General features: G+C 36.6%; 1 protein-coding gene across 1 annotated transcript; it reads right to left on the bottom strand.

Moving 5' to 3' along the window:
• Positions 1-1,600: 1,600 nt before the first annotated feature.
• LOC114046904 (olfactory receptor 2D2-like) lies at positions 1,601-2,521 on the bottom strand. Its single transcript, XM_027867516.1, has one exon. The coding sequence runs from the start codon at positions 2,519-2,521 to the stop codon at positions 1,601-1,603; it is 921 nt and encodes a 306-aa protein (XP_027723317.1).
• Between the last annotated feature and the right edge of the window lie 24,402 nt (positions 2,522-26,923).

Below are 26,923 nucleotides of genomic sequence, written 5' to 3'. Positions count from 1 at the left end.
TTTACAGTATTGCTCTTTTCTTTTTGCAAATGAATTTTATTATTTTCTTCTAGCTCTATTAAAAGGGTTCTTAAGCTTTTTGTGTCATGAGCTCTTTTTGTAGCCTGGTAAATCCTTTAAAGTCCTCAGAATAATGGTGCTAAATGCATAAAATAAAATAAAGTTACAAAGGGATCAAAAGCTTAATGGTTATAAAGATGTGTTTTTTATCCAAGTTCACTGAGGTGCTAAAATATAGCCATTATTATAGCTAGCATTTCTACAATTATTTCTAATAACAGTAGTGAGGAAAGGTGTTCTTGCTTAAAACCTGGTGCTATGTGAAAGGTCTTTACCATTTCTTCATTATGTAATGCTGCTCCTCATGTTAGATAGATACTATAAACTGTATTAAAGAAAGTTCCAGTTATTCCTCTAACTTGTAGTGTTTTTCACAAAATAGCATGTTATAGTTTGTCAAAAGCTTTTTTCTGCATTTATTGCTATAACTATATGATGTTTATTGCTTTTGCTATTAATAATTCCTATTTTATTTTAGCTTTCCTATTATTGAATTGACCTAGAAGTTCTAGTGTAAATCCAGATTCTGTTATTCTTTGAACCAATCTTCATATAGCTTGTTTTAAATCCTCTCATTTTCCTCATCAGCATAATCTGGATACATTCCACTTTAGGATTTCCCCTATGAAACTGCTACATTAAGTACAAAACACAGCTTTTTAGATGTAGACTAATATACAATGTTACTAAAACCATAACCAACTTTAACTCTGTTTCTAATAATACGAGTACGAGATCAGATTCAGGAGGCAGGATCACTTGGTAAATATGAACACCCTGAGTGTCAATAAATGTGGTATCTAAGTCACAATTGTTGATTATGTGACCTGGGCCAAGTCACTTCACCCATCCATCTTCCTGAGTAGCTTTTATGTAAGACACTATATCTTACAATATTTGCCAGTCCTCATTGATAGAGGGAGCTTGTTAATTGGAGTTCACTATAATGACAAAAAGACAGGTATATACATATATCTAAAAGGTTAGGTTAACTTTTTATGCATCACTTAATTAGATTCCTAGTGGCCTGCCTGTTTGCCTTTCTTTGTTGCCATGAATCCTTTTGCCACAGATGATTCTGTTCTCCAAAGTCTAATGTAAAATTTGTAAGACCTTTGACAACTCCACATTGCTAATACTCTTCCCTGAGTTTTCCATATTAGCAAAACTCCACCAAAACTCTGGAGACATTGATGAATCACCTCAAACATTTCTCAGTAATTGAATCATTGTAAGGATGAACAATAAATATAATATACATAGGTATTTAGAGAAGGAAACTAGGTGGTGTAGTGGATAAAGCACTGGGCTTACAATCATTTGAATCATGCATTCAAATCTGGCCTCAGACACTTATTAACTGTGTGACTCCAACAATATATATAAATGTACATATAGATATATGAAATAAAAGGACAATATTGTTGTGTATTTTCCACCACTGGTCATAGGGAAATGGTCATTTTCTGCCAGAAGGCTAAATGATCCTTGTTGAAGGTAAGAGATGTGGCCAAATGTAGTTAAACCACAATAATCAGGATTACTTCCTGTTAAGTGCATTTCTGAATGCCCTCATTACATCCTTATTCCTCAGGCTATAGATGAGAGGGTTAAGCATAGGATTTATGACACCATAGAATACAGCAACCCGTTTCATCTGCTCCCTGGAGGACTTGGGTGTCATGTAAGAAATTATTAGTGTCCCATAAAAAAGGATGACCACAAGGAGATGGGAGCCGCAGGTGAAGAATGCCTTGAGTCTCCCTGAAGTTGTTTTCATTCTGATAACAATGACTATAATAGCACCATAGGAGACCAGGATCAGGGCTACAGGTGCAAGAAGAATCACTACACCCATGGAGAAAATGGCCATCTCTGCTTTATGAATGTCTTCAGATGCCAGAGTCAAGAGAATTGGGGCATCACAAAAGAAATGAGCAATCCTATTGTCTCCTTGGTAGGTGAGGCATAGTGTGAATATAGTGTCAACTGAGGATGTTACAATACCACTAACCCAGCACCCCAATGCCAATTGGCCACATATCTTCCACGTCATGATGAGAGAGTAATGCATGGGGTCACAGATTGCCAAGTACCGATCATAGGACATCACAGCTAATAGCAAGCACTGTGTAGCTCCAGAAATGATGGAAAGAAAAATCTGAGCTGCACATCCAATAAAGGAAATGACATTCCTTCTAGTTAACATGTGAACTATTGCTTGGGGAACTATGACAGTAGAGAGGCCAAGGTCAGCCAGAGACAAGTTACAAAGGAAAAAGTACATGGGTGTATGGAGCTGTGAGTCAATTAGAACTAGGTAGATGAGGAGTAAGCTCCCAATCACAGTGCCTAAGTAGACCCCCAAGAACAATACGATGAGTAGCATCTGAGTCTGAGGGTCATCAGAAAGTCCCAGAAGCAGAAATTCTGTCACCCAGGTGTGGTTGTTCTGGTTCATGTTGGATGTTCCTGCTTCTTTTGAAAGGAACCAACAAATATTTGATGTAGAGATGTAACCTTAGCGTCATAGAATCTTCAAGTTGAAAGACAACTGAGATATCATCTGGTCCAACTTTTCACTGAACCATTTATAGCTGCCATGAGAGTATTTCCAAAGATAATTTTCACTGATATGTAGTGAACCCTAACAGAAGAAAACCATTTCATTGTTTGCCATCCAAAGAATTCTAAAATATTCTCCAAATAATAAGCCAATATTGACGTGACACATGTCATAGTGTTGTAGAAAAGATGTGACCTAGGTAGTTTCTGAGTCTAAGTCTGCTATCAGACAATGGCAAAGTTCCAGGGAGGAGAGAAAAGCAGCAGGGAAGGATCCATTGGAACAGCAAGGCTGAATAATCATGGTAATATCTGCCTTTAACTTCCTTTCCTATCATTTGTGTTTGTGAACTTAATTGGTAATTGGTCAAAACTTCTTGTTGCAATGTTGCAATTCTCTAATGTGAAACTAATGATCATCCACTTTTCTTCTCTTTGCCTTTTTGGTATTAACGTACCTTCTTATATTTTATGCTCTCTGCCTAGCCCCTCTGCCCCCCTTGACTCCCACAACAAATTCTGTAATCCAGTAACACTGAACTCCTCATTATTCTTCAGACAAGACACTTCATCTCCCATCTCTGGGTGTTTTCAATGGTAGTTCCTAATGCTTGGAATACTCTCCCTCCTCATTTCCACCTTCTGGTTTCCTTCCCTTTTTTCAAGTCCCAGTTAAGAGCTCAAATTTTTCAGGAAGCTTTTCTTGATCCTCCTTAATTCAAATGCATAGCATCTGTTGTTTATTTTCAATTTATCCTGTATCTGGCTTATTTGAACACAGTCATTTGCATGTTATTTCTCCCTTTAGATTGTGAGCTCCTTGAGATCAGGGACCATCTTTTGGCAGTCACTCAATAAATATTTATGAAGTGCTTTCTGTGTGCCAGGCATTGCATTAAGTGCTGAGGATGTCAAGAAAGGCAAAAGACAACTCTTGCCTTCGAAGAAGTCACAATCTAATATGGGAGACAACATGCAAACAACTATGAACAAACAAGTTACATGTAAGACAAATAGTAAACAATCATCAGAAGGAAGATTTTAGAATTAAGATGATTTTGAATGGCTTCCTGTAGAATGTGGGATTTTTAACTTAGACTTGAAAGAAGCCTGGGAAGCAAGGAGATGGAGATGAGAAGGAAAAGCATTCCATGTGTCAGACAGAATCAATGAAAATTCCCTGCCTAGGGAGTGCCTCATTTGAGGAACAAAAAGCAGGCCAGTATTACTGGATTGAAGAGCATACATGTGTAAGACTGGAAAGGTAGGGAAAGTCTTTCTTATGAACAGCTTTGAATGTCAAGCAGAGGATTTTATATTTGATCCAGGGGGTGATAGGCAACCATGTCAATTTATTAAGTAGGGGTGTCATATGATTGGACCTTGCACTTTAAGAAAAGCACTGTTCCTGACACAGAGTAATTGTTTAATAAATGTTTTTTGACTGAGAAATCAACTCAAATATTACTTGCTGCTGATGGTTTCTTTGACACACCTATTTGGTAATGACCTTTCCCCTCTACCCTCCTACATTACTTTGTTTTGCAATAATCATGTAAAATTGTGTATTATGATTTTCTTTTTTAGAATCTTACCTGTACAATGAGTAAAAGATCCTCGAAGAAAGAGACTGCTTTTCTATACTTTGTGTTTCCTCAGCTTCTAACATATTGTTCTGCTCAAAATAATGCATAATTTATGTCTGTTGAATGGAGATCAGTGATCTAGTACCCTACCCTCAATTTAATGATGATCTGAATTGATATTTCTTAGATTAGGGGTGGGGAACCTGTGGCTTCGAGGTCACATGTGGCCCTCTAGGTCTTCAGGTGTGGCCCTTTGACTGAATCCAAACTTCACAGAACAAATTCCCTTAATAAAAGGATTTGTTTTGTAAAACTTGGACTGCCCTGTCTCCCATCACTGTCTTAGACCATTGCTTTTTCTCAGGGAACATCTATTGGGGTATTTGGGGGCAAGAGCCCCCAAAGTTTGCAACTTCCTCAGCAATTGTAGATAAAGTGGGGGAATAACAAAAAGAAATTCAAGGGATGATGGCATAGATTATATCACTGAAGAACCTCACTCAGGAGCTGTGGCAACTCCATCAGTGCTTCTAGCTGTAGCAATATTGTCACTGTCTGAGTCTGCCTTGTTCTCTTTACCAATGTTCCAGGGTTAGTTGAAACAAAGTGACCATGCTAGATGAATCTGAATTATTATTTAAGATTCTCTATGGTTTGTTTTCAATAAATTTTGATATGTATGGTAGGCTTTGTTACTGGTAAATGGGAAAATATTGGTCTGAATTGAGCTGTTTATCTGATGGAGAAGGGTCCATGTGGAGTCCATAATGGTTTCTGCAAGACTATCCTATGAAACGTAGGTTAGTGGAAAGTGCTTTGGATTTGGAGTCAGAGGATGAAAGTTTGAATACCCTTTGGTACTTATTGTTGTGTGATCTAGGTTAAATTACTTAACATCTTTTTTACTCTTCACCTGCAAATGTAGTAGAACAAAGCAGACACTCTCTAAAGTCATTTCAAGATTACATCTGTCATCTGATGATCCTTTCTTGCACAGTCAACAGAGATTAACTACATCAATGAATGTTTATGCTTTTCCTCTAAGGTAATTTTTAGAGTGCAACTGAAATTTTTTAGAGTGTAACTGATACTCTCTGTGGGAAAAGCTGTCACTTATTTGGTACATGGATATACTTATCAATTCTCTCCCGTGGTTGTGATGATCAGCAAATGTATTTTGAAGTGATGGATGGTACATGTATTCATTCCCTTGTATTCAATTTTGGAGTGAGAGTTGGTATTCATATCCTTTTATATACATGTATACCCTATTCAGTAATTATCTATTCTCTATTTTCTTTTTCTTCTTCTTCTTTCTCTTCCCTCTTCCTGTCCTCTCCTATTATTTACACTTTTCTCCTCCCTTTTTCATTCTTCTCTTGTCCTCTTCTCTTGCTCTGTCTTCTTCTACTCTTCCTTCTCTTTTTCCTTCTTCTCCTTCTCCCTTCCTCTTTTATCTTCTCAAACTCCTCTTTCTCTTCCTCTTCCTCCTCCTGCTGGCTGGCCTTTGGTAATTAAGCACTCATAACTTCAACAACTAATATGAATGCTACCCTCTTGGATACTTCTAGTGTAACTCTAATGTGAATGTGCAGAAAAAGAGAAGTGGATTACTTAATACAACTCTGATTGGTCAATATTTCTACATAAATAATTGAATATCCCAGGGCACAACAGACTTGTCAGATGGGGCATCAGTTTTTCTGCACCTTTCCCTCCCACTTTCTATTATTAAATACCTAAAATCTGTAGTGATCTTCCTAGACAAATTTCTCTCTTTCCCAAGCCTTGTAAAAATCAGTCAACTATACTGAAAAGTAGAGGATCAACTAGCTTAGACAGGACAGCAGAATAAACAAAATTCAACCAAAAAAGGGAACTAAACTTAAGCTTAGGAAAATCAGACCACCTGAGAGAAAAATGGACATTTTAGCTATAAGAAAAAAGCCTTCCAGATTCCAAGGAAAATAAGGTAGAAACAAAATTAATCTCCAAGCTCTGAATACCTTTGATATATTTTTACTCAGCAATCCTCTTGAGTATTGAGTATTGAGTATTTCCAGTCTCCTCTCTATCCTGAACATCTTACTTCCTAGTTGGAAATGTTCTTCCTAAAATGTGGCACCCAGGACTGAACAAGTTCTCCAGATATTACATAAAAAAGAAAGAATGATGTAGTACTATCAATTCCCTTAACCCCGTTGTGGTAGGTTATTTTTTTTTAAATATAGAATGAAATAGCACTGGTTTCTTTGGGTTTCATGTGAAAATATTGGTTCATTTTGAATTTGTAATAATTAAAACCTCAACACTTTCCCTCACATAAACTGTTATATAGTCATAACTACCCCTGTACTGTATTATAAAGAAAAAATTTAGTATCTTGATAGAACATTTCTCATTTTTACTTGTTAAATGTCATTTCATCACAGCAAACTCATAATTCTAGTCTATCAAAAATTTAAAGCAGTTATCACAACCCAAATACCAGTTTTGTTCAATCATTCAACCAGTACCAATTCCATTTAATTTTTATAATTATATTGGCCATATCTCTCCAATCTATTCAAAAGGATTTCATGAGAAATTTTGCTAAATACTCTGCAGAATTCCTTAGTATACTTCAGTGCTCATTAGGGGCTATCTTATTATCCTTTTCAAAAACTAAATAGGGCTAATTTGGGATCTTTTCTACTTTAAAGAAGCCATGTTAGCCCTCAGTGATTATTTCTTTTTAAAATACTCACAAACAAACCTTTGCAAGAATATGCCTTAGAATTTCATCTGGATTCAAAGGGAAGCTCACTAATGTCCAATTTATGTACTCTCATCTATTTTTTTTTAAATTAGGACAATACTTCCCCTTCTTCTTCCTTTCTTGACCTCTTCCATCATATTAGGTTATAGAATTTAATCAAATAGAAAATCAAATAATCAAAGTCAGAAATAAAAGAAAATTAGCAATCAAACTCCATTCTGAATTAACTTTCAAAAACCTTTAACCTGAATTACTTTAACATACATGTTACAGAAAAGTTAATAGAATGTACATTTTTTGAAGCCAGTACCTTTCATTTTGTTGTCACTGTATCTGAAGTATCTAACACAGTGCATGGCACATAATAGGTCCCTCAATTAGTGTTGGTTGATTGCAGAAGAGAGTGATGGGTCCAGAGCATTTAGCTACAATTGAGATGAGTTTGAAGAAGTGGTCCCAACGTGGGAAAGAAGTCTTACATCAGGTCATGGATTGTTGAAACCATTATTTCCTTGCATGTAATGCCTGTACTAGGAGTTGTGGAACCCTGTCTACAAGATTCTGTTCTTCCACAATGTTTATCACTTCATTATGGAAAGAAATATTTTTGCCTTGAATTTCATGAGTGCCTCCTTGTTAATTAATATTTTATGGAAGTAGGCAGAATGAATTTTAGGACATTCCACTCACACTGTTTTATAAGTTCACTGAGAATGAATTATTGAAGCTGGTGCCCAGTGCACATATGAATTCTAACTTTTCCCAAGAATCTAATGAGACAGTGAATGTGAAAATTCCTTCTGTTCTCTAAGATATGCACCCATTCCCTCAAAGAGGTAACATCAAATTCACAAATATATAAAAATTCAGTTTTCTGTTGTTCTTTGCCCTCTCTCCTCCTTCACCCACTGTGATGCTCTTTCCCCTGCTCACTGAAGATAGAAATCAGATTATCATGAGCCAACAATACTACTTGATGATGTGTGAGAAGCCATCTGATGCATATCTCTTCACTAGCACTTCCTCTCTAATATCATAAGAAGGTCAGTCTCTATCTCTGACTCTGTGTCTATCTGGTTTTCACTTTTCAGGACTCTACTTACCTTACTTCTTCTTCTACCTACCTTACTCCCCAACCTCTCTTGACCTTAATTTCATCTGTGAGCCAAATGGGCTAATAAGCTTGTGAATCATGCAGGTGATTTAATGAAGTCAAGGGAAATGGAAAGGAATCATGTTTTGAAGTAAGTTTAGATAAAAAGAGAAATTGATGCAATCATCATACAAAGTCCTGTGATTTCTAAAATAATGCCTTTAAAACTTCCTCAACAGCTTGTGTCCAATTCCATGGTCCTCCAACTCAATCTAAATTTCTAAAGCACCACCACTCTACGTAAACCAGAATCTCTTATTCAAATTTAGAGTGTGGTTTAGTTTTATTATGATGATTATAACTGTGTTTTCTTCTATTTCTCATAGAAAATGTACCATTTTATAATAGGCTTTTGAGTCTAGGTATAAGAACCTAAATACCAATGATAACATGTTTCTATTGAGTACTGAAGTCCACTTCCCAAACTCTTGACTTGCAAGTGAATTTCTGTAATAACATTTGATTATGATTTGGTAATAGAAAATGCTGACCATTTGAACTGGTGGTCATTCCAACTGAATTTAACAACATTCCCTTCTATGTGGCTCTTGTTTATCAAAACAAATCTTACCTTCTTGTTGAAGAAAACCTTCCAGGTTATCTATATTTGTTAGTATCTGAAAGAAATAAATTACTTTTCTTTATAAGTATTTCAAATTTTACACTAACTTAGCTTTGTAGTACACTTGATTAAGGCAACTTAATGAAAATTAATTGTCCTGATTTCCTGCTACATTATAAAAATCTTATCTTCTTGGTCAATAAATAAGATATGATTATTCTAAGTAAAATGATTGGTAGTTGGAATGCTTTGGTTCTGATTCTGACCCTACTTTAGATTTGCTCCTTTTGTGTTTCCATTTTCTCTATTTCTTTCTCCACTTCTTAACATAGCAGCCTGAGATCTTGATTAAGTTCCAAAGGCCCCAGAGAGGTAAATCCAAGAGAATGCAAATCTCCATCTGCTGTGAAGTGGGGTGCAAAGAGGAGCAAATTCATAAAATCATGCAATCACATAGATGGGAACAACCTGAGATCTCATTTAATGCAATCTATGTCTTGCTAGGAACCATTGTTCCCCTTTTCCAAAACCTTTCATTTTTCACTCTAAAAATTTCCAGAAACATTTAAGTTATCTTAATATGATATATCTCTAAGTTCCTCTCACTATCATCTGACTATGCTTTAGTTTATTCTTTCTTCTTAAAATGTGGCCCCCAGAAGCAGACAAAATAGAAGACCTATATTAGCAGGTAGAAGACCTACTACTCTGATTGCTCTTCTCTGGTAACTTTGCTTCTATGATTGCATTGACTTTCCAGGCTGGCATGTCCTATTATTTAGTAAAATTAAGATTTCAGTATGCTTGAAACCATGTATTTTTAAAATATGAACTGTTGTCTCCTCACATCTACTTTTTCACAGATTGGTTTCAGCTGAAGTCTAGGAATTTATATTTGTGCATATTACATTTCTTGTTTTTACTTCTCTCTTTGCTTTGTTTGTCAAGATTTTTTTGGATCTCAACTTTCAATTCAGTATTTGTCTATACAAGATTTTGATGATCATGATATTCATTCCTCCAAATCATTGATTCCTAAAGATAAGGAAGTGACTTCTGTATGAGAAACCTATGGAACAACTAATTCCCTCCAGCTAGACCTCACTTTTTCCTTGACATTTTTAGTGACAAAAGTAGTGAAAAGTTCTTGGATGGGTGTCTCAATTTATCATAATGGGTTTTAGATTTTTCATGGAGACACAGTTCAAGATTCTGAGTAAAAACCATGCTGGTATGTTAAAGACTGTGGGACTGAAAGGCAGATAGTGGAGGAGACTCAAAATTTCCCTGAGATAGTTAGTTCTGACGTATGAAATCTTGCCAAAAGATAGTGATCTGCTAGGCTTTGGACCCTGGGATCTCTGGATAGTGACAGGATCCTGACTTCAATAGATCAGTTCAAAATAACAAAATTCAGGACAGGATTCTAAGATGGAAAGTTAAATTGGTCCTCATAGGCAATCTTATACAAACTTCTCATTTTCCAAATGAAGAAACTGGAACACAGAAATGTTAAGTGAATTGCCCAAGGTAACAGAGGTAGTAAACATCAGAGCTGGGATTTGAATCCAGCTTCACTAACCGGTTGTCTTTCTATTATGTCATGGACTACCTTGGACACTGAAACACCCTATTGTTGGATACTGACAACACCCTGTGATCCTCTACAGATGGTTAAATGAGGTTTAAATAAATGCATCACTTACAGTTTTGATGTCTAGAATTACATTTTGGGGGTTATCTGATTAGTGCTTCTTCCTTAGATCATCACCAAGCCTGTGTGAGGTAGGGCATGTTTTTCCTGAGGGCGCATGGTAGACTAGTTCCTCTCACTTTTGGTCTATAACTATGAATGGAAAATGTTTTTTTATCAGAACATTAATAATATTTAATGTTTATGTAGGGCTTTAAGGTTAACAAATCACTTTATATAGGTTTTATCATTTAATACTCACAACAATCCTGTGAGGTAGGTGCTATTTTTTTAAACACATAAGGAATTTGGAGTTGATTGAAGCTAAATGATTTGTCTAGTATCATACAGCTAATTAGTGTGTGAGGCAGGATTTGAACTCAAGTCTTTTTAACTCCCAGCCCAGCACTCTAGCCACTGCTCAACCCTTCTTAATTATGGATAATGTAAATAGCATCTACATACTGTCTGCATCAATGGAAATTTCATTTCGTGCATGCTGTCACTCAGGATTCATTCTAGGCCAGTTCTTGAGGAATTTGTGCTGGTGAAGGGAGACACAGCTTCATATAGAAACTCATCTGCCTATTTCCATTGCCAAAGGGAGAACACTGGCATGTCAGATTCAGTGGAAATGTGTTCTCAAAGCAAAAAAAGTTAAAGTAAGAGAGATACATAATTCAAATGCCCTTGAAATATCGAATATTAAAATCTCCTTCCTCACTAAGCCTGTTCACTTTGCCCCTTCTCTGTCCTGGGTTTAACCCAAGCATTCTCACCTGGATGGCAGAAAAGAACAGGAAAATATCTCATAGACAGTGAAAAGACTTCAAATGCACAGTATGGAACACAGAGCTGAGAAATAGCCTATAGGTAGGATAAGAAGCATAATGATCTTGTTCAGAATTCAAAGAACACATTTCATATTCTTATAATGAGGACAGGAAGAGAGAAAAAATGGGTAAAAGGAAGGTAAGAAGAGTAGAAAACTGACTCAAATCAACCCTTTCGTCAGAAAATATGCTTGATGGTTCAGAGTACTTACCTTTCTAGTTAAGGACTGATTATTTGAGAATAGGCCCAGTTTAATGTTTTCAGCTGGTCTCTGGAGCATCTAATATACTCTGGAGGATTCCTCCTCATTAGAGTAGACCTAGTGCTCTATGTTTCTATTTAGGATGGTATTCAGGTGTCACCAAGGGGGAAATTATAGTGCATGTGTCTCAAAGCTACATCCTCAGCTCTCAACTCTGAATATTCTCCTTCTCTCCTCCCCCCATGCTTTATGACTTCATAGGTAGGTGCATAGAAGGATGACTAAATGGCTAAGTATGTGACCTACTAGATTGTTGCTACGAACCAGACATCTTCTCATCTGTTTAAAAGAATATGTACATTTTTGATTCTAGCTTTCAAGGCTCGTTTTCCTAATGAAAAAATATTTGAAATGCCCATAAACTATAATCATCAGTGTAATTCTATGATCTTGGTGTTTGGTTATGTTTGGATATTTGAAATTAGGAACTAGAAAGAGAGAATCTCAGAGTTGGTGATTCAGAGGCAATCTAGGCCAGTTCAAATGATCAAGTATTCCTGTAACGTCTTTGACAACAGGACATATTTGTGCTGCTTGATTACCCCATATGATCTCACCACCTCTTGAAATAGCTTATTTTATTTTTGTACAATTATTAATCATTTAAAGAATTTTTCCTATATGGTTGGCATCGACCTCCTTGTAACTTTTATTCATTTTCCTAGTTGGGTCTTCTGCCAGAGTTGCAACTGGCAAGGGTCTAATATGACTTCATATTAAGGCACCAATATATAGAGAGGGAATGATTCATTTATGAGGTAATGGTATCCTCACACCTGAACTTACAATCTTTCATGGGCCCTCCTTACAGCACAGCTACCCCTGGATGTCAGTCCCATTGTTGAATTCCCATGAACGTTTGCTTCCACTTCTTATAGGTCTTCAGTCACACTCTTTGGTAGATGGGCCATCACATTCCTGAGCCAACTCCACCATTGGCCACACTCTCCTCTGTGCTATTGCAGCCTCCCCTTTCCAGATAAATTTCCCCTAGGAACACACATTTCTAGTTATTTCTAGTTACTGCTCCTCTCAGGCACCAAGCCAAACATTTCTAATGTCTTTTCAAGATGGCAACCATTCAAACATGAGAAAACAGTTATTGTCTACTAATTTTCCCCAGGATAAGTATTCTCTATGACATGATAATTTGCTTTTGGTCTATGAAGATATGTCTTTGCTGTCCAGATTATTTCATGGCTGACTGTGTGCCTTTCCTTGTATTGGCTCCTCCACATAATTGAAAGTCCATGTGTCATATCTTAGTATGTCTCTCTCTTGCTTTCTCTTTTGCATCTTCCTTTCCATTTTCCTTCATGCTTTTTTCCTAAAAGAGTAGAGCAACAACAATCATATACCAAGCACTCTGCTGAGGTCTGGGGATGCAAATGCAAAAGGAAGACAGGACCCGCTTTCAAAAAGCAGATTTTTTTTTTAGGCAATTGGGGTTAAGTGATTTGCCCAGAGTCACACAGCTAGTAAGTGTCAAGTGTTTGGTCTGAGGCCGGATTTGAACTCAGGTCCTCCTGACTTCAGAGCCAGTGCTCTATTCACTGCACCACCTACCTACCTCCAAAAAGCAGATATTCTAAGCAGCAGAGGAAAAAAACACACAGAGAGAGGTGATACCAAGGGACAAGGGAAAGGCATTTGAAAGTTTGAAGAGATGGTGAATGGAGACATAAGAGTAGATTGACACACATTTTCTTGGAGCAATGATAGATTTGATTTGATTGTGGGTTAATAATTATAAAGCAGGGCAAAGAGGAGAAAAAGAGGGTATAAACAAAGAAGCAAGGTACCTGGTAAGAAGAAAGGGGAGTGAAATAAAGCATTGATAGGATTGAGCCTTGATATAGTATATATCAGAGGTAACCACCACTTAGCTACCACAAGAAGTACTTCCATGGATATTCTGGTGTTGGTGGTAGTATTCTTTGACATCCTTTGGCCACATGGCTATCAGTGAGATATCTAGTTCTTTTAGTAATTTGTGGTGGTTTTAGTCACTTTCTTAGAAGATCAGGCCTCACATCTCGTCACAGTGGGAATTCTTAGCATTGACCTTGGATGCTAGTTAATCAGCATCCAATAATCAAATTGAAACTGCCATTGTTTCCGGAAAGGGCATGATTTTGGGTTACTTTGTGGTTTCACTCACCAATCCTTTGATTCCCTAGGAAAAGGTACCTGTTCTGGACAATTATTCCCTTTTATGTCTTGTCTCATTCTATTGGAATGTAATCTTCAAGAGAGGAGGACCTGTCTCACTTTGGTATTTGTACATAGCACAGAATCTGGCACATGGGTGCTAAATAAATGTTTTTTAATTCATTCATTTATTTGTAAACAATTTCAAATTCCTTAAATATTAGGACCAATTCATTACTCCACTCAATATATGTCAATTGATGTGTATATTTATCTCTAGTCCCTTTCACATTGACTATTTCCATCCCCTTTGCTAATTTTCTGTGTGAGGTGAAATGTGGGATTTGCTTTGATTACAGTTTAATTAGAAATTATGCCATGCAATGATCAGTTGATGGAACTGGGGATACTTAGCTTGAAAAAGAAAGGATCCAGGGGGACATGTAACTGCCTCCAAACATTTGGAAGGCTTTTAGATTTAAAAATTTTCATTTATTTTTTAGCATTTTTACATTTAAAAATTAATCTTTTATTTCCCCCAGTTATATATTAAATGATTTTAACATTATTTAAAAAATTTTTGAGTTCCAAATTTTTTCCTACCTACCTGCCCTTCCCCCTTGTGCAGTCATGTGAAGCATATTTCCACGATAGTCATGTTGTGAACAGATTAAAAAAAACAAGAAAAATAAAGAAAGCAAAGAAAAAATATGCTTCAATATGCATTCAGACTCCATCAGTTCTTTCTCTGGAGATGGATAGCAGTGTTCATCCTAAGTCCTTCAAAATTGTCTTGGACCATTATATTGCTGAGAATAGCTAAGTCATTCACAGATGATGATCATACAATATTGCTATTACTTTACACCATGTTCTTATGGTTCTGTCCATTTCATATTGTATCAGTTCATGTGAGTCCAGGCTTTAATGAGAGCATCCGGCTTGTCATTTCTTATGGCACAATGCTATACCATCACAATTATATACAACATCTTATTCAGCCATTCCCCAATTAATGGGCATCACTTCAATTTCCAATTCTTTGCCACCATATAAAGAGCTGCTATAAATATTTTTGTATACACACATTCTTTTCCCTTTTGTTTTTTCATCTCTTTGGGATACAGACCTAGAGGTGGTATTGCTGGGTCAAACAGTATGCACAGTTTTATAGATATTTGAGCATAGTTCCAAATTGTTCTCCAGAATGGTTTGATAACTTTGCAATCCCACCAACAGTATATTAGTGTCTCAATTTTCCCATATACCCTCCAACATCTGTCATTTCCCTTTTCTGTCATATTAGCTGATCTGATAGGTATGGGTTGGTAGCTCAGAGTTGTGTGTGTGTGTGTGTGTGTGTGCGTGTGTTTTATTTTTTTGGTGAGGCAGTCAGGGTTAAGTGACCTGCCCAGGGTCACACAGCTAGTGAGTGTCAAGTGTCTGAGGCCACATTTGAATTCAGCTCCTCCTGACTCCAGCTATCCATTTCACTACCTAGCTACTCCATCAGAGTTGTTTTGTTTTGAATTTCTCTAATCGATAGTGATTTAGAGCATTTTTTCATATAACTATTGTCAAACTGGCCGCTAACCTGTGGATGGCCAGAGCTGAGCAAAACAGGCCAGAGACAAGAAAGTCAGGAATCAAACAGAAGTTTAATTTCAAAGTGAGGGAAATGGCTTGCAAGTAAGGAGACAGATTAGACATGTGCTGAGGACCTACCCCTAGTAGATGGACCCAAAGCATTGTGGGGAGATCTCAATACTTACACCAATGACTACACAGTGAGCTGTAGCCATGACAATGACAGCAACAATGAAACAAGTTTGATTCATAGCAGGACTTCATGACTGGAACATGTATATAGCAGGTACTTGTCCAAGCTCAGAGAACGCCTGGTGGTGGTCAAAGCAGTACAATAATTACATGATTTTACCAGAGGGTAAGAGCATCCAGAGGGTGAGTACAAAGGATTGTTGTTATGCCAAGTTCAGGGCACAGCTTGCTTGCTGGGCCTTAGTTCTGGAAAACATGGTGTCTACTAATATCTTGACACTACAGATAGCTTTGATTTCTTTGTCTGAATACTGGCTGTTTATATCTGTTGACCATCTATCAATTGATGAATGGTTCTTATTTCTATAAAGTCGACTCCATTTTCTATGTATTTGAGAAATAAGGTCTTTATCGAGAAACTTGCTATAATTTTTTTTCAGTTATGATTACTGTGTATTTCCACCCATCCTATTGTCCCCTTACTTATCCTACTCTCTCTTTCCTTTTACCCTATCCATTTTCAAAAGTGTTTTTTTTCTGACTTTTACATTTCCCAGTCCACCTACTCTTCTATCAGCATCCCTTTTCTTTTATCCTCTTCTCCTTCCACTTTCCTGTATGGTAAGATAGATTTTCATACCCAACTGAGTGTGTATATTATTCCCTCTTTGAGCCAATTCCAATGAGATTGAGGTTCATGAGCTCTCTCCCCAACTCTTCCATTTTCCCCTCCACTGTAAAACCTATTTTACGTGTCTTTTGTGTCAGATAATTTACCCCATTCTACCTCTCTCTTTCCTCTTCTCCCAGTGCATTTCTCTTTCTCACACCTTAATTTTTTTTTTACATAATCATCCCATCATAGTCAACTCACACCCATGCCCCCTGTCTATGTATATGCCTTCTAACTGTCCTAATAGTGATAAAGTTCTCAAGAGTTACAAATATCATTTTCCCATGTAGGAATGTAAACAGTTTAATCTTATTGAATCCCTTATGATATTTACCTTTTTATGCTTCTTTTGAGTCTTGTATGTGAAAATCAAATTTTCTATTCAGCTCTGGTCTTTTCATCAAGAATGCTTGCAAGTATTCTATTTCATTGAATATTCATTGCCCTCCCCACCCCACCAAAATATTATACTCAGTTTTGCTGGGCAGGTGATTCTTGGTTATAATCCTAGCTCTTTTACCTTCCAGAATATCATATTCCAAGCCCTCTGATCCTTTAATGCAGAAGCTGCTAAATCTTGGGCTATCTTAACTCTGGCTCCATAATATTCGAATTGTTTCTTTCTGTCTGCTCGCAATATTTTCTCCTTGAACTAGGAGCTCTGGAATTTGACTATAATATTCTTGGGAGTTTTCATTTTAGTAAGCCTTTCAGGAGGTAACCAGTGATTTCTTTCTATTTCTATTTTACCCTCTGGTTCTAGGATATCAAGGCATCTTTTCTTGATAATTTCTTGAAATATGATGTCTAGGCTCTTTTTTAAAATCCTGGCTTGCAGGTAGTCCAATAATTCTTAAATTATCTCTCCTGGATCTATTTTCCAAGTCAGTTGTTTTTCCAATGTGATAGTTCACATTTTCTTCTAGTTTTCATGCTTTTGATTCTGTCTTATTGTATCTTGCTTTCTTATTAGCTTCCACTTGCCCAATTCTAATTTTTAAGGAATTGTTTTTTTTTCAGCAAGATTTTGTACTCTCTTATCCATTTGACCAAGTCAGCTTTTTAAAGAATTCTTCTGTTCAGTGAATTTTTGTACCTATTTTTCCATTTGTCCAATTCAGCTTTTTGAAAAATTCTTCTGTTCAGTGAATTTTTGTATATCTATTTTTTTTCCATCTAGCCAATTCTGCTTTTTAAGGCAATTTTTCTCTTCATTGTATTTTTATGTCTCTTTTACCATTTGGCCTGTTCTGTTTTAAGCTGTTGTTTTCTTACGTATTTTTTGTATCTCCTTTACCAAGCCGATGACTCTTTTTTTCATTATTTTCTTGTACACTTCCATTTCTTTTCCCAAATTTTCCTCTATTTTTCTTACTTGATTTTAAAAATCCTTTTTGGGTTCTTCCAACACCTGAGACAAATTCATATTTTTCTTTGAGGCTTTGGATGTAGGAGTTTTGACTTTATTATCTTTTTCTGAGTTTGTGTGTTGCTCTTCCTTGTCACCACAGTAACTTTCTACAGCTAGGATCTTTTTCTGCTGTTCGCTCATTTTTCCAGCCTACTTCTTGATTTTAACTCTATGCTAAAGTGCAGGTCTGCTTCCAGAGTGGAGGGGGCACTGTCTAAACTTAAGGTTTTTTGTGCAGTTCTTTTCAGAGGTAATTCTGGGGACCTGTAAATTTTCAGTTCCTCCAAGGTGGTATGATCTAGGGAGAAGTGTGTTTACTGCTCTCCAAGCCTGTTCTCTGCTGTGTTAGTTCTGTTAGTTTCCATCCTGGAACTGTGACAAGATACCCAGTTCCCCTGCAGTCACAAGCTCGGATGTGCTAGTGCTCCTTCTTGCCCTGGCACTATGACCCAGGACTGCCACCCAGATCCAAGTATGGACAATGCAACAGAGTCCCACCCCTGGTGCCAGCAAAGGTACCCCTGTAATGTCCTTCTTAATAGTTGTCTGAACCCACTTACCATCTGTGGGGTGAGCAGTTGAGAAACTGCCACTGCTAACACTGATTCAGTTGCTCCCAAGCCATACTGATGGTTTGCTGGGGTGGTCAGCACTGGACTGTGCTCCACTCTCACCCTGGCGCAACATACCTTTCCTGCCAACCTTCTAAGTTGCCTTGCTGGAAAATTGTTTCACTCCATCCTTTTGTGGGTTCTACTGCTCCAGAATTTGTTTTGAGGCATTATTTAAAGTTGTTTGGAAGGGTTCTGGGAGGAGCTCTGATGAGTCCTTGCTTCTTCTGTGCTATCTTGGCTCCACTCCACCTTTAGCATTTGTTTTTTGATTTCCAAATCTTCTCTTTCCTTCCTGCCCCTCCCCCAAGCATTGAAAAGGCAAGCAATATAATATAAATTATACATTTGAGGTCATGAAAACATAGTTTCATATTGTACATGTTGGAAAAACCCCCAATAAAAATCAAGAAACAAAGTGAAAAAAAGTATTCTTCAATCTGTACTGAGATTTCATCAGTCCCTTCTCTGCAGGTGAATAGTATTTTTCATCATGGGTCCTTTGGAAACATCTTGGATCATTGTCTTGATGAGTATAGCTAAGTCAGACAGTTGGTCGTCATCACACTATTGCTGTTACTGTGTACAATGTTCTGATCACTTCACTTTCCTATATAAGTCTTCCCAGGATTTTTCAGAAGCCATCTTGTTTGTTATGTCTTATAGCTCAGTATTATAGCACAGTAGTTTTCCATCATAATCATATACCACAGGTTATTCATCTGTCACCCAATTGATGGACATCCTCTCAATTTCCAAATTTTTGCTACTACAAAAATAGCTATTACAAATATTCTGTACATATAGGTAATTTTTCCTTTTCTTTGATTTCTTTGGGGTACAGACCTTATAGGATTATGTTGTTGTTTCTTTGTCAATGAGTTGTGTTTGATTATTCCTGACCCCATTTGGTGTTTTCTTGGCAAAGATACTGGAGTAGGTTGCCATTTCCTTCTCTAGTTCTCTTTACAGATAAGGAAGCTGAGGCAGACAGGTGAAGTGACTTGCCTGGGGTCAAACAGCTAGTAGGTGTCTGAGGCTGGTTTTGAACTTAGGCCCTCCTGATTCCAGGGCTAGCAGTCTATCCACTGTGCCACCTACCTACCTCATGAAAGATTACACCTAGATTTTAAGGCATTTTTATTGCAACTTTATATCTTTTTTGCCTTTTGGAATATTGTAATCTAAGATCTCTTCTGATTTTTAGTAGAAGCTTTCAGGTATTATGTAATACTTGGTATTTGAACTGCTATTTTCTGGATGATAGAAGTAATTTTTTCTTTGATAGCAGAGATATAAATTTTGGCTGACATTCCTAGGATTTTTCCTTTTAGAGTTCCTTTCAGAAAATGATTGATAGATCTTCTCTACTTCCACTTTATCCTTTTTCCTAATTGTTATGTTGTCAGCTAGTCATGTCCAACTTTTCATGACCCCATTTGGGGTTTTCTTGGCAGAGATATTGGAGTAATTTGTTATTTCCTTCTCCAGATCATTTTCCAGATGAGAAAACTGAGGCAGGTAAAGTTAAGTGACTTGCCCAGGGCCACATACCCAGTAAGGATGTATTTTTCAAATAACCCAAGTTCACTGAGGTGCTGAAATCTATCCAATGACAGCCTAAGAACCCACAGGTATATAAACAATCCTTATTGAATTTCATTGGTATTGGCACTAAATAAGAAATTTAATTTGAATTGTATTGTCAGTTTTATCATGTTGGTACTTGTTTTGATAACCAAGAAATACATGTAAAGGAATATAGACTAATTCAGTTAAAATGAGCACCAGTTCTAATGGGTGGTATTTTCTTTGTAGATTATTATCAAATCATAAGCAGATGTTATTACAGGAATTCACTTGTAAGTCAGAGGTTTGAAATTTGGACCTCAGCACTAAATAGAAAACATTATCATTGGCACTTAAGTTCCTATTTCTAGACTTAAATGCCTATCATAAAATAGTATATTTTCTATGAGAAATAGAAGAAAAGACAGTTGCAATCATCATACTCTAAACTTGAATAAGAGATTCTGGTTTTCCTAGACTGCTGGTGTTTGAGAAATTTAGATCGAATTAGAGGAGGATGAGAATTGGACACAGCTGTCAAAGAAGTTTTAAAGACATTATTTTAGAACTCACAGGAGTTTGTATGATGATTGCATCAATTTCTCTTTTTATCTAAACTTACTTGAAAATGATTCCTTTTCATTTTCCTTGATTTCATTAAGTAATCTGCATTATTCACTAGCTTGTTGGCCACATGAGAAGTAGCCTCTGCACAGACTAGGAAGCACTGTGATCTTTCCTAGCAGGCAGAGAGCACATTTCAAATCCCTGTTAAACAGACAGAAGGAGAGAAGGAAGATGGGCAAGGGGAAGGAAAGAAGAGTAGAAAACTGGCTTAAATCAACCCTTTCCATCAGAAAATATCTTTGGTGGTTCAGAGTACTTACCTTTCTAATAAGAGCTGATTCTTTGAGGATAGTCCTGTTTTAGTGGGCTGTGGTGTGAACTGGTCTCTGGAGTATCTAATAAACTCTGGAGGATTCCTACTAATTAGGGTAGAAGTGGTGCTCTATGTTTCTATTCAGGATGGTATTCAGATGTTATCGAGGGGGCCAATATAGTGTAGATGCCCCAAAGTTGCATTGTCAGCTCTAAACTCTGAATATTCTCTTTCTCTACTTCCCCATATTCTTTGTGACCTCATAGATAGGTGCAAAGAAGGATGACTAAATAACTAGGTATGTGACCTACTCGACTTTTGCCATGGTACCAGACATCTCATCTGTTTATGAAAATATGTACATTTATGATGCAAAATCTTACAGTTTACTTTCTTAAGAAAAAAATAATTTGACATGCATATACATTGTGTAATTTATCAGTGTAATTCTATGATCTTGGTTTTTGCTGATACTTGGATATTTGAAATCCGGAACTAGAATGAGAGGATCTCAAGAGTTGGTGCTTCAGAGGCAATCTAGGCCAGCTCAAATGATCAAGCGTTCCTATAACATCTTTGACAACAGGACATATTTGTCTTTATTGATTATCTCATATGATCTTGCTACCTCCTGATGTAGCTCATTCTCTTTTTGAACAACCATTAATCATTTAAAGATTTTTTTTCTTATAGAGTTGAAATTTACTTCCTTATAAGTTCTATCCATTTTCCTAGGCTAATTCTTCTGCCAGAGTTGAAACTAGTATGGATTGAATGTGTCTTCACATTAGGGCACCAATATATAGAAAGAACATGCTTTATCGGTGAGGTGATGACTTTCTTCACACCTGTCCTTACACACCTGTCACTTACACTGACCCTCCTCACAGCACAGCCTCCTCAACCCACCAATCCCATGATAACACAACTTTTGCATTCCTATGCTTCTGTGGACTTTTACTTTCACTTCTTATAGGAGCTCAGGTCACACTCTCTTGGAGATGGGCCGTCACATTCCTGAACCAACTCCACCATTGGCCAAACTGTTTCCCTTGCTATTGCAGCCTATCACTTCCAGTGAAAAATTTCTCTCTGAACAAATATTTGTAGTTATTTCTTTACTCTCTGGCACCAGGTGAAGCAATTCTAATATCTTTTCAATGTGATGACCCTTCAAACATTTGAAAGTAGCTATCATTTCTGCTAACTTTTATCCAGGATAAATATCCTAAGATGATTATTAATCTTCATATGACATGATAATTTACTGCTGATCTATAATGATATGTCTTTGTTGGCCATGCCATTTCTTGATTGACTATCTGCCTTTCCTTGTATTGGCTCCTCCGCATAAAGATATATGTTATATCTTAATATGTCTCTGTCTTGCCCCCTCTACTCCATCTTCCTTTACAGTCTCCTTCCTAATTTTCTCCTAAAGGAGTAAGTTTTGCTTAGAGCCATTCCAATAATTGTTCTTAGACTTTTAATGTCTTAGAAGGCTCCTCATCATCCTCCTGCCCCTCTTTTCAAAACATAAACTGTTAATGTACATTCTGAATGATGGTTCATAGAATGTGGTCTACTTAGGAGGTCTCTCAAATTTTTCACTCTGGACACTATATGTCTTGTAATGAAATCTCCAGTCTTAAAATCTTGATCTTAAAGAGTAAGACTCTTCACAACCCCAGTTCCAAAATTATGTCATAAACAAAATTTGTGGGTCATCTGGCACTGGGATACCATTTGTCAAGGTGTAAATAAGACCCAAAGGGAAAAGAGAGCTGACAACATCCTCCTAAATGTGAAATCTTTGATCTATTTGCCTTTTACTATGGGGATGAGTAGAAGCTCCTTGGAATCAAGCCCTTTAACTTTAGGCCAACACAGATGAATCATTACTGTAAAATGTACATGAGCTAGCACACCTCCATTAACAAGATTCTAAAAATATTCAAAGACTAAGAACTATTATTATGACTTGATTAGTTCCTTATGAAAAAGTCAGGCAGGAAAATTCACAGAAAGGTGGATCAGTTAGTGCTAGACAGGGAAGAAGTAAGGCAAGCCACATAGGATTTTAGTTATATCAAACAACCAGAGCAAGACAAGGCCAATAATCCCCCATAACTTCACATGGACAGAAAAGACTGTGGTTTGGCAGATGAGAGCCTGTATCGTGGATTCTCATGGTGAATACCCATACTTTGACTGGTCAGTTTTACTTGCTCAGGGTGCTCATAAATTTGGATAAATTTCCTGCTTCTCCACCAGTCATTTTTTCTTGCTAATTCCTCTTGAAATAGCTTTTTTTTATGAAATGTAATTTTTTTAGATGCAGTACCCTTCTCTCATCAAGGACATTAACTCATCTAAGTACAGTTATGACTTCTTCAAATCTTCAAACCCATAGTTATTTCCTGTTGATGTAGTAACTTGTTAGTATTCATAGATATCTTTTATATGAGTAAAAAGCACCATAAATGCATTAATGCAGTCCTAACTTCAAGTGATTATATCAAACCCTCTTATTTCTTTTTTTGTAATATATTTAACAAATGTGACTGATTTTTGTTAACTCTCACCATCATGGGGCAAATAGTTATCAGTTTATTGACCATTGCTTTTTCTGACCAACCGCTAGGCTAGAGGAACAACAATTCTATCCCAATATGGCATTGCTCATATCTTCATATGTAGCTTTATAGCAGCTTTATCTTGGATACCATCTTCCCTCTTATGTTGGCATTGCCCCCATGACCTCTTTGTCATATTAGTGAGTTCCTTCCTGGAACCCATATTTGAAGATTATTACACACACTAACCACACTCACTTTGAACCTTGCTAAGCTAAATCTGTGATTCATCAGAAGACTTCCCCTTTCTTGTATGTATTTTCATTCACCTGCTTTTCAGGTCTCTTTTATATGTTGTCTTCCCCCATTAGAACGCAAGGTTTTAAAGGGAAGGGACTGTTTTTATTTTTCCTTGTATTTGTGTTATCAGTTCTTAGCACAATGCCTGGTACATAGTAAGTGTTTAATGAGTTATCCAATGTAAGCAAATCTAATATACCTGAAAAATGACTGTTATGAAAGTTTTGGTGGACATGAGACCCCTACCATCCATCCATCATTCCATTCTTTCTTCCTTCCTCCCTTCCTTCCTTATTAATTCCTTCTTTCCTAACTTCCTTCCTTCCTTTCTTCCTTCCCTGTTTTAGGTTAGTGTTCAATTGAGTGGATCAATCAAATTACCTCCCATTACCTAAAGTAAGTGATAAACCGCTACAACCTGGTACCTTAACCAGGTGGGAACTTATCTGAATTGAATCAACTCAATCAAAGGCATTCCAACTAAGTGTGAAAAGGCATTGATCAATTAAGTCTCTGATGAACCTTTGAAAGAAATTGATGTTATTTTGCCCAGGAAATGCTCAGGTTTACTGAGGAAAGTTGATCACTCCCTAGGATCATCTATAAACCACCAAGACATTTAGGTCCATGAAATATTTGAACTGACTGAGCATCTGTCAGTGGAGAGGGGAGAGAGTTGCCTCTGAGAAGAAATCAATTTTGGGGTAAGAAAGTACCCCAACCTTGGCTTTAGCCTCCTTCCTCCTCACTAACTTTCACCAATCAAGAATGTCATGAATTTTGGAGGTTTGGAGAATTTCCTAGCTTCCCATTGATGTCTTAGCTGCATCTCTGGAACAGTTGGTAGCAATGTCTGTTATGAGAGCCATAATGGACACAGATTCATGGATTTATAAGGACCCCAGCTAAGAGGTTGCCTAAAGGCAACCTCTTGAGTAACCCACAAAGGGAGAAAAGAATTTTTAGCAACAAAGAGCTGTGATTCACCTCTTTGCTACATTTGCTTTTTTAACTGAAGCCCAATTTCCCAATTGTATGTATTGGTAGGATATTCTGTTAAAGGTTTTGGAGGAATGCTTTGTAATAACTTACACTACTTTAGTAAAAAAATCCTTTCAAAAAGTTAATTAAAGTTAATCTATAAGTTAATCAAGTCTAGCTGACTGTTAATCAATTGACAACCATGTCAGGAAACACACTAGTGGGGGTTCATGAACTACATAATGATAATCTACCCCTGTAGCCCTGAGGGATGCAACTGAGCTCTGGAGACCTACCTCATAAGTGCAAGTGGGAGTCAGCATAAGGAACTCAGAGATTTTTATGTACTATATCTAGCAGTATGATATCTGAGTCCAAGATTATGGGGACTGCAATTTCTTTTTTGGGGGGGATCTTTCATTTTTATTTTTCAACTTACAAAGAAGGTATACAATAAAACACGTTTTTTAAATATAAGCGCCTAGGTATGAGGTAAGTCCTTTCTCTAGTAACATTTGCTGGCTTGACACATCCCATAACTTCTAGAGTAATATTTAGAGCTAGAAGGGACTTTTGGGTCTGTCTAGTCCACCCTCCTAATGTTACAGTTGAAAATATTGACACTCCGGCATGTTAAGTGACTCTCTCAAAAAGCTATAGCACAAGTAGTAAGTTAAACTGTAGGTTTAACTATTGTTTAGGTAAATATTATCTTTTATTTCTACTTTCCACAAAAAATCTTGTCATTTGGTGATTGATACTGGCCCTGAACAAAATTTTTCTGGTGCTTGCAGTCTGGTCTTAGCTGTTGCTCACTTCTAAATCACTTGACACTGTGTGGTTAATAGATCTGCTTCATGCAGCTCCTGCTTTCTTTGTTGACTTTCTTTTATCTTACCCCAGTAGAACAGAAAAGCCTAGAGAAAAATCAAGCTCATCTTCTATTTTTCATTCATTATCTCTCTTCTGAGGATGAAAAAATTAGTTCTGAAAGCCATGTGTCCACCTAATTTCTTTTTTAAAAATTTTCAAATGTTTTATTTTTTCCAATTACATGCAAAAAACAATTTTAAAAATTCATTTAAAAAAATTTTGAGTTCCAAATTCTTTTTTTCACTGTCCTCCCATTTCCCTGAGATGGCAAGCAATTTGATATAGCTTTCTACATGTGCAGTCACACAAAACATATTTCCATATTAGTCAGATTATGAAAGAAAACACAAACAAAAAAAAGCCCAAACAGAATAAAGTAAAACAAAAAGGTTTGATCTATATTCAGTCTCCATCAGTTCTTTCTCTGGGGATGCAGAACATTTTTCATCAGAAGTCCTTCAGAATTGTCTTGCATGATTGTATTGCTGAAAATAGCTAAGTCATTCACAGTTGATCATTATACAATATTTCTCTTACCGTGTGCAATGCTCTCCTGTTTCCTGCTCACTTCACTTTGCATCAATTTGTGTCAGACTTTCCAGATTTTTCTAAAAACATCATACTTATCTGTTCTTATGGCACCATAAAATTCCATTACAATCATATACCACAACTTGTTCAACCATTCTCCACTTGATGGACATCCCCTCGATTTCCAATTCTTTGCCACTACAAAAAGAGATGCTGTAAATATAAGTTCTTTTCCTTTTTGGGTGACTTCTTTGAGATAGTAACCTAATACAAGTGTTCCTGTGTTAAAGGGTATGCACAGTTTTATAACCCTTTGGGCATAGTTTCAAATTGTTCTCCACAATGGTTGGATCAGTTTATAACTCCACCAACAGTGCATTAGTGTCCCAATTTTCACACATTCCTTATATTTGTCATTTTACCTTTCAGTCACATTAGCCAATCTGATAGGTATGAGGTGGTATCTCAGAGTTGTTTAAATTTGCATTTCTCTAATCAATAATCAAAAATAGAGCTTTTTTCATATGCCTATAGACATTTTGATTTCTTCATCTGAAAACTGCCTGTTCATATCCTTTGACATTTATCACTTGGAAAATGACTTGTATTCTTCTAAATTTGACTCAGTTTTCTATATATTTGAGAAATAAGGCCTCTATCAGAGACATTTATAAAATCCCCACCCCAGTTTTTGGCTTTCCTTCTAATTTTGGTTTTGGTTGTGCAAAACCCTTTTAATGTGATGTAATCAGAATTATCCATTTTATATCTTATAATACTCAAAGGCTTCTTATCTCTTGTTTGGTCATAAATTCTTCCCTTGTCCATAAATCTGGCAAGTAAATTATTCCATACTCTCCTAATTGTCTTACGGTATTATCGTTAGTGGTAGTAATCCAAGCTCCTTTGCCTTCTGGAATATCATATTCCAACCTCTCTGATCCTTTAATGTAGAAGCTTCTAGGTCCTATGTAATCCTGACATAATCCTATATAATTCCATGACATTTAAATTGTTTCTTCCTGGCTGCTTGCAGTATTTTCTCCTTGACCTGATAATTATGGGATTTGGCTAAAATATTCCTTGGAGTTTTCATTTTGGGATCTCTTTCAGGA

The sequence above is a fragment of the Vombatus ursinus genome, unplaced genomic scaffold (assembly GCF_900497805.2).
Source record: "Vombatus ursinus unplaced genomic scaffold, bare-nosed wombat genome assembly UNPS02014786.1, whole genome shotgun sequence".
Classification (NCBI taxonomy): Eukaryota; Metazoa; Chordata; class Mammalia; order Diprotodontia; family Vombatidae; genus Vombatus; species Vombatus ursinus.
The sequence above is the reverse complement of the archived record's forward strand: the minus strand, read 5'-3'. Positions and strand labels throughout refer to the sequence as shown.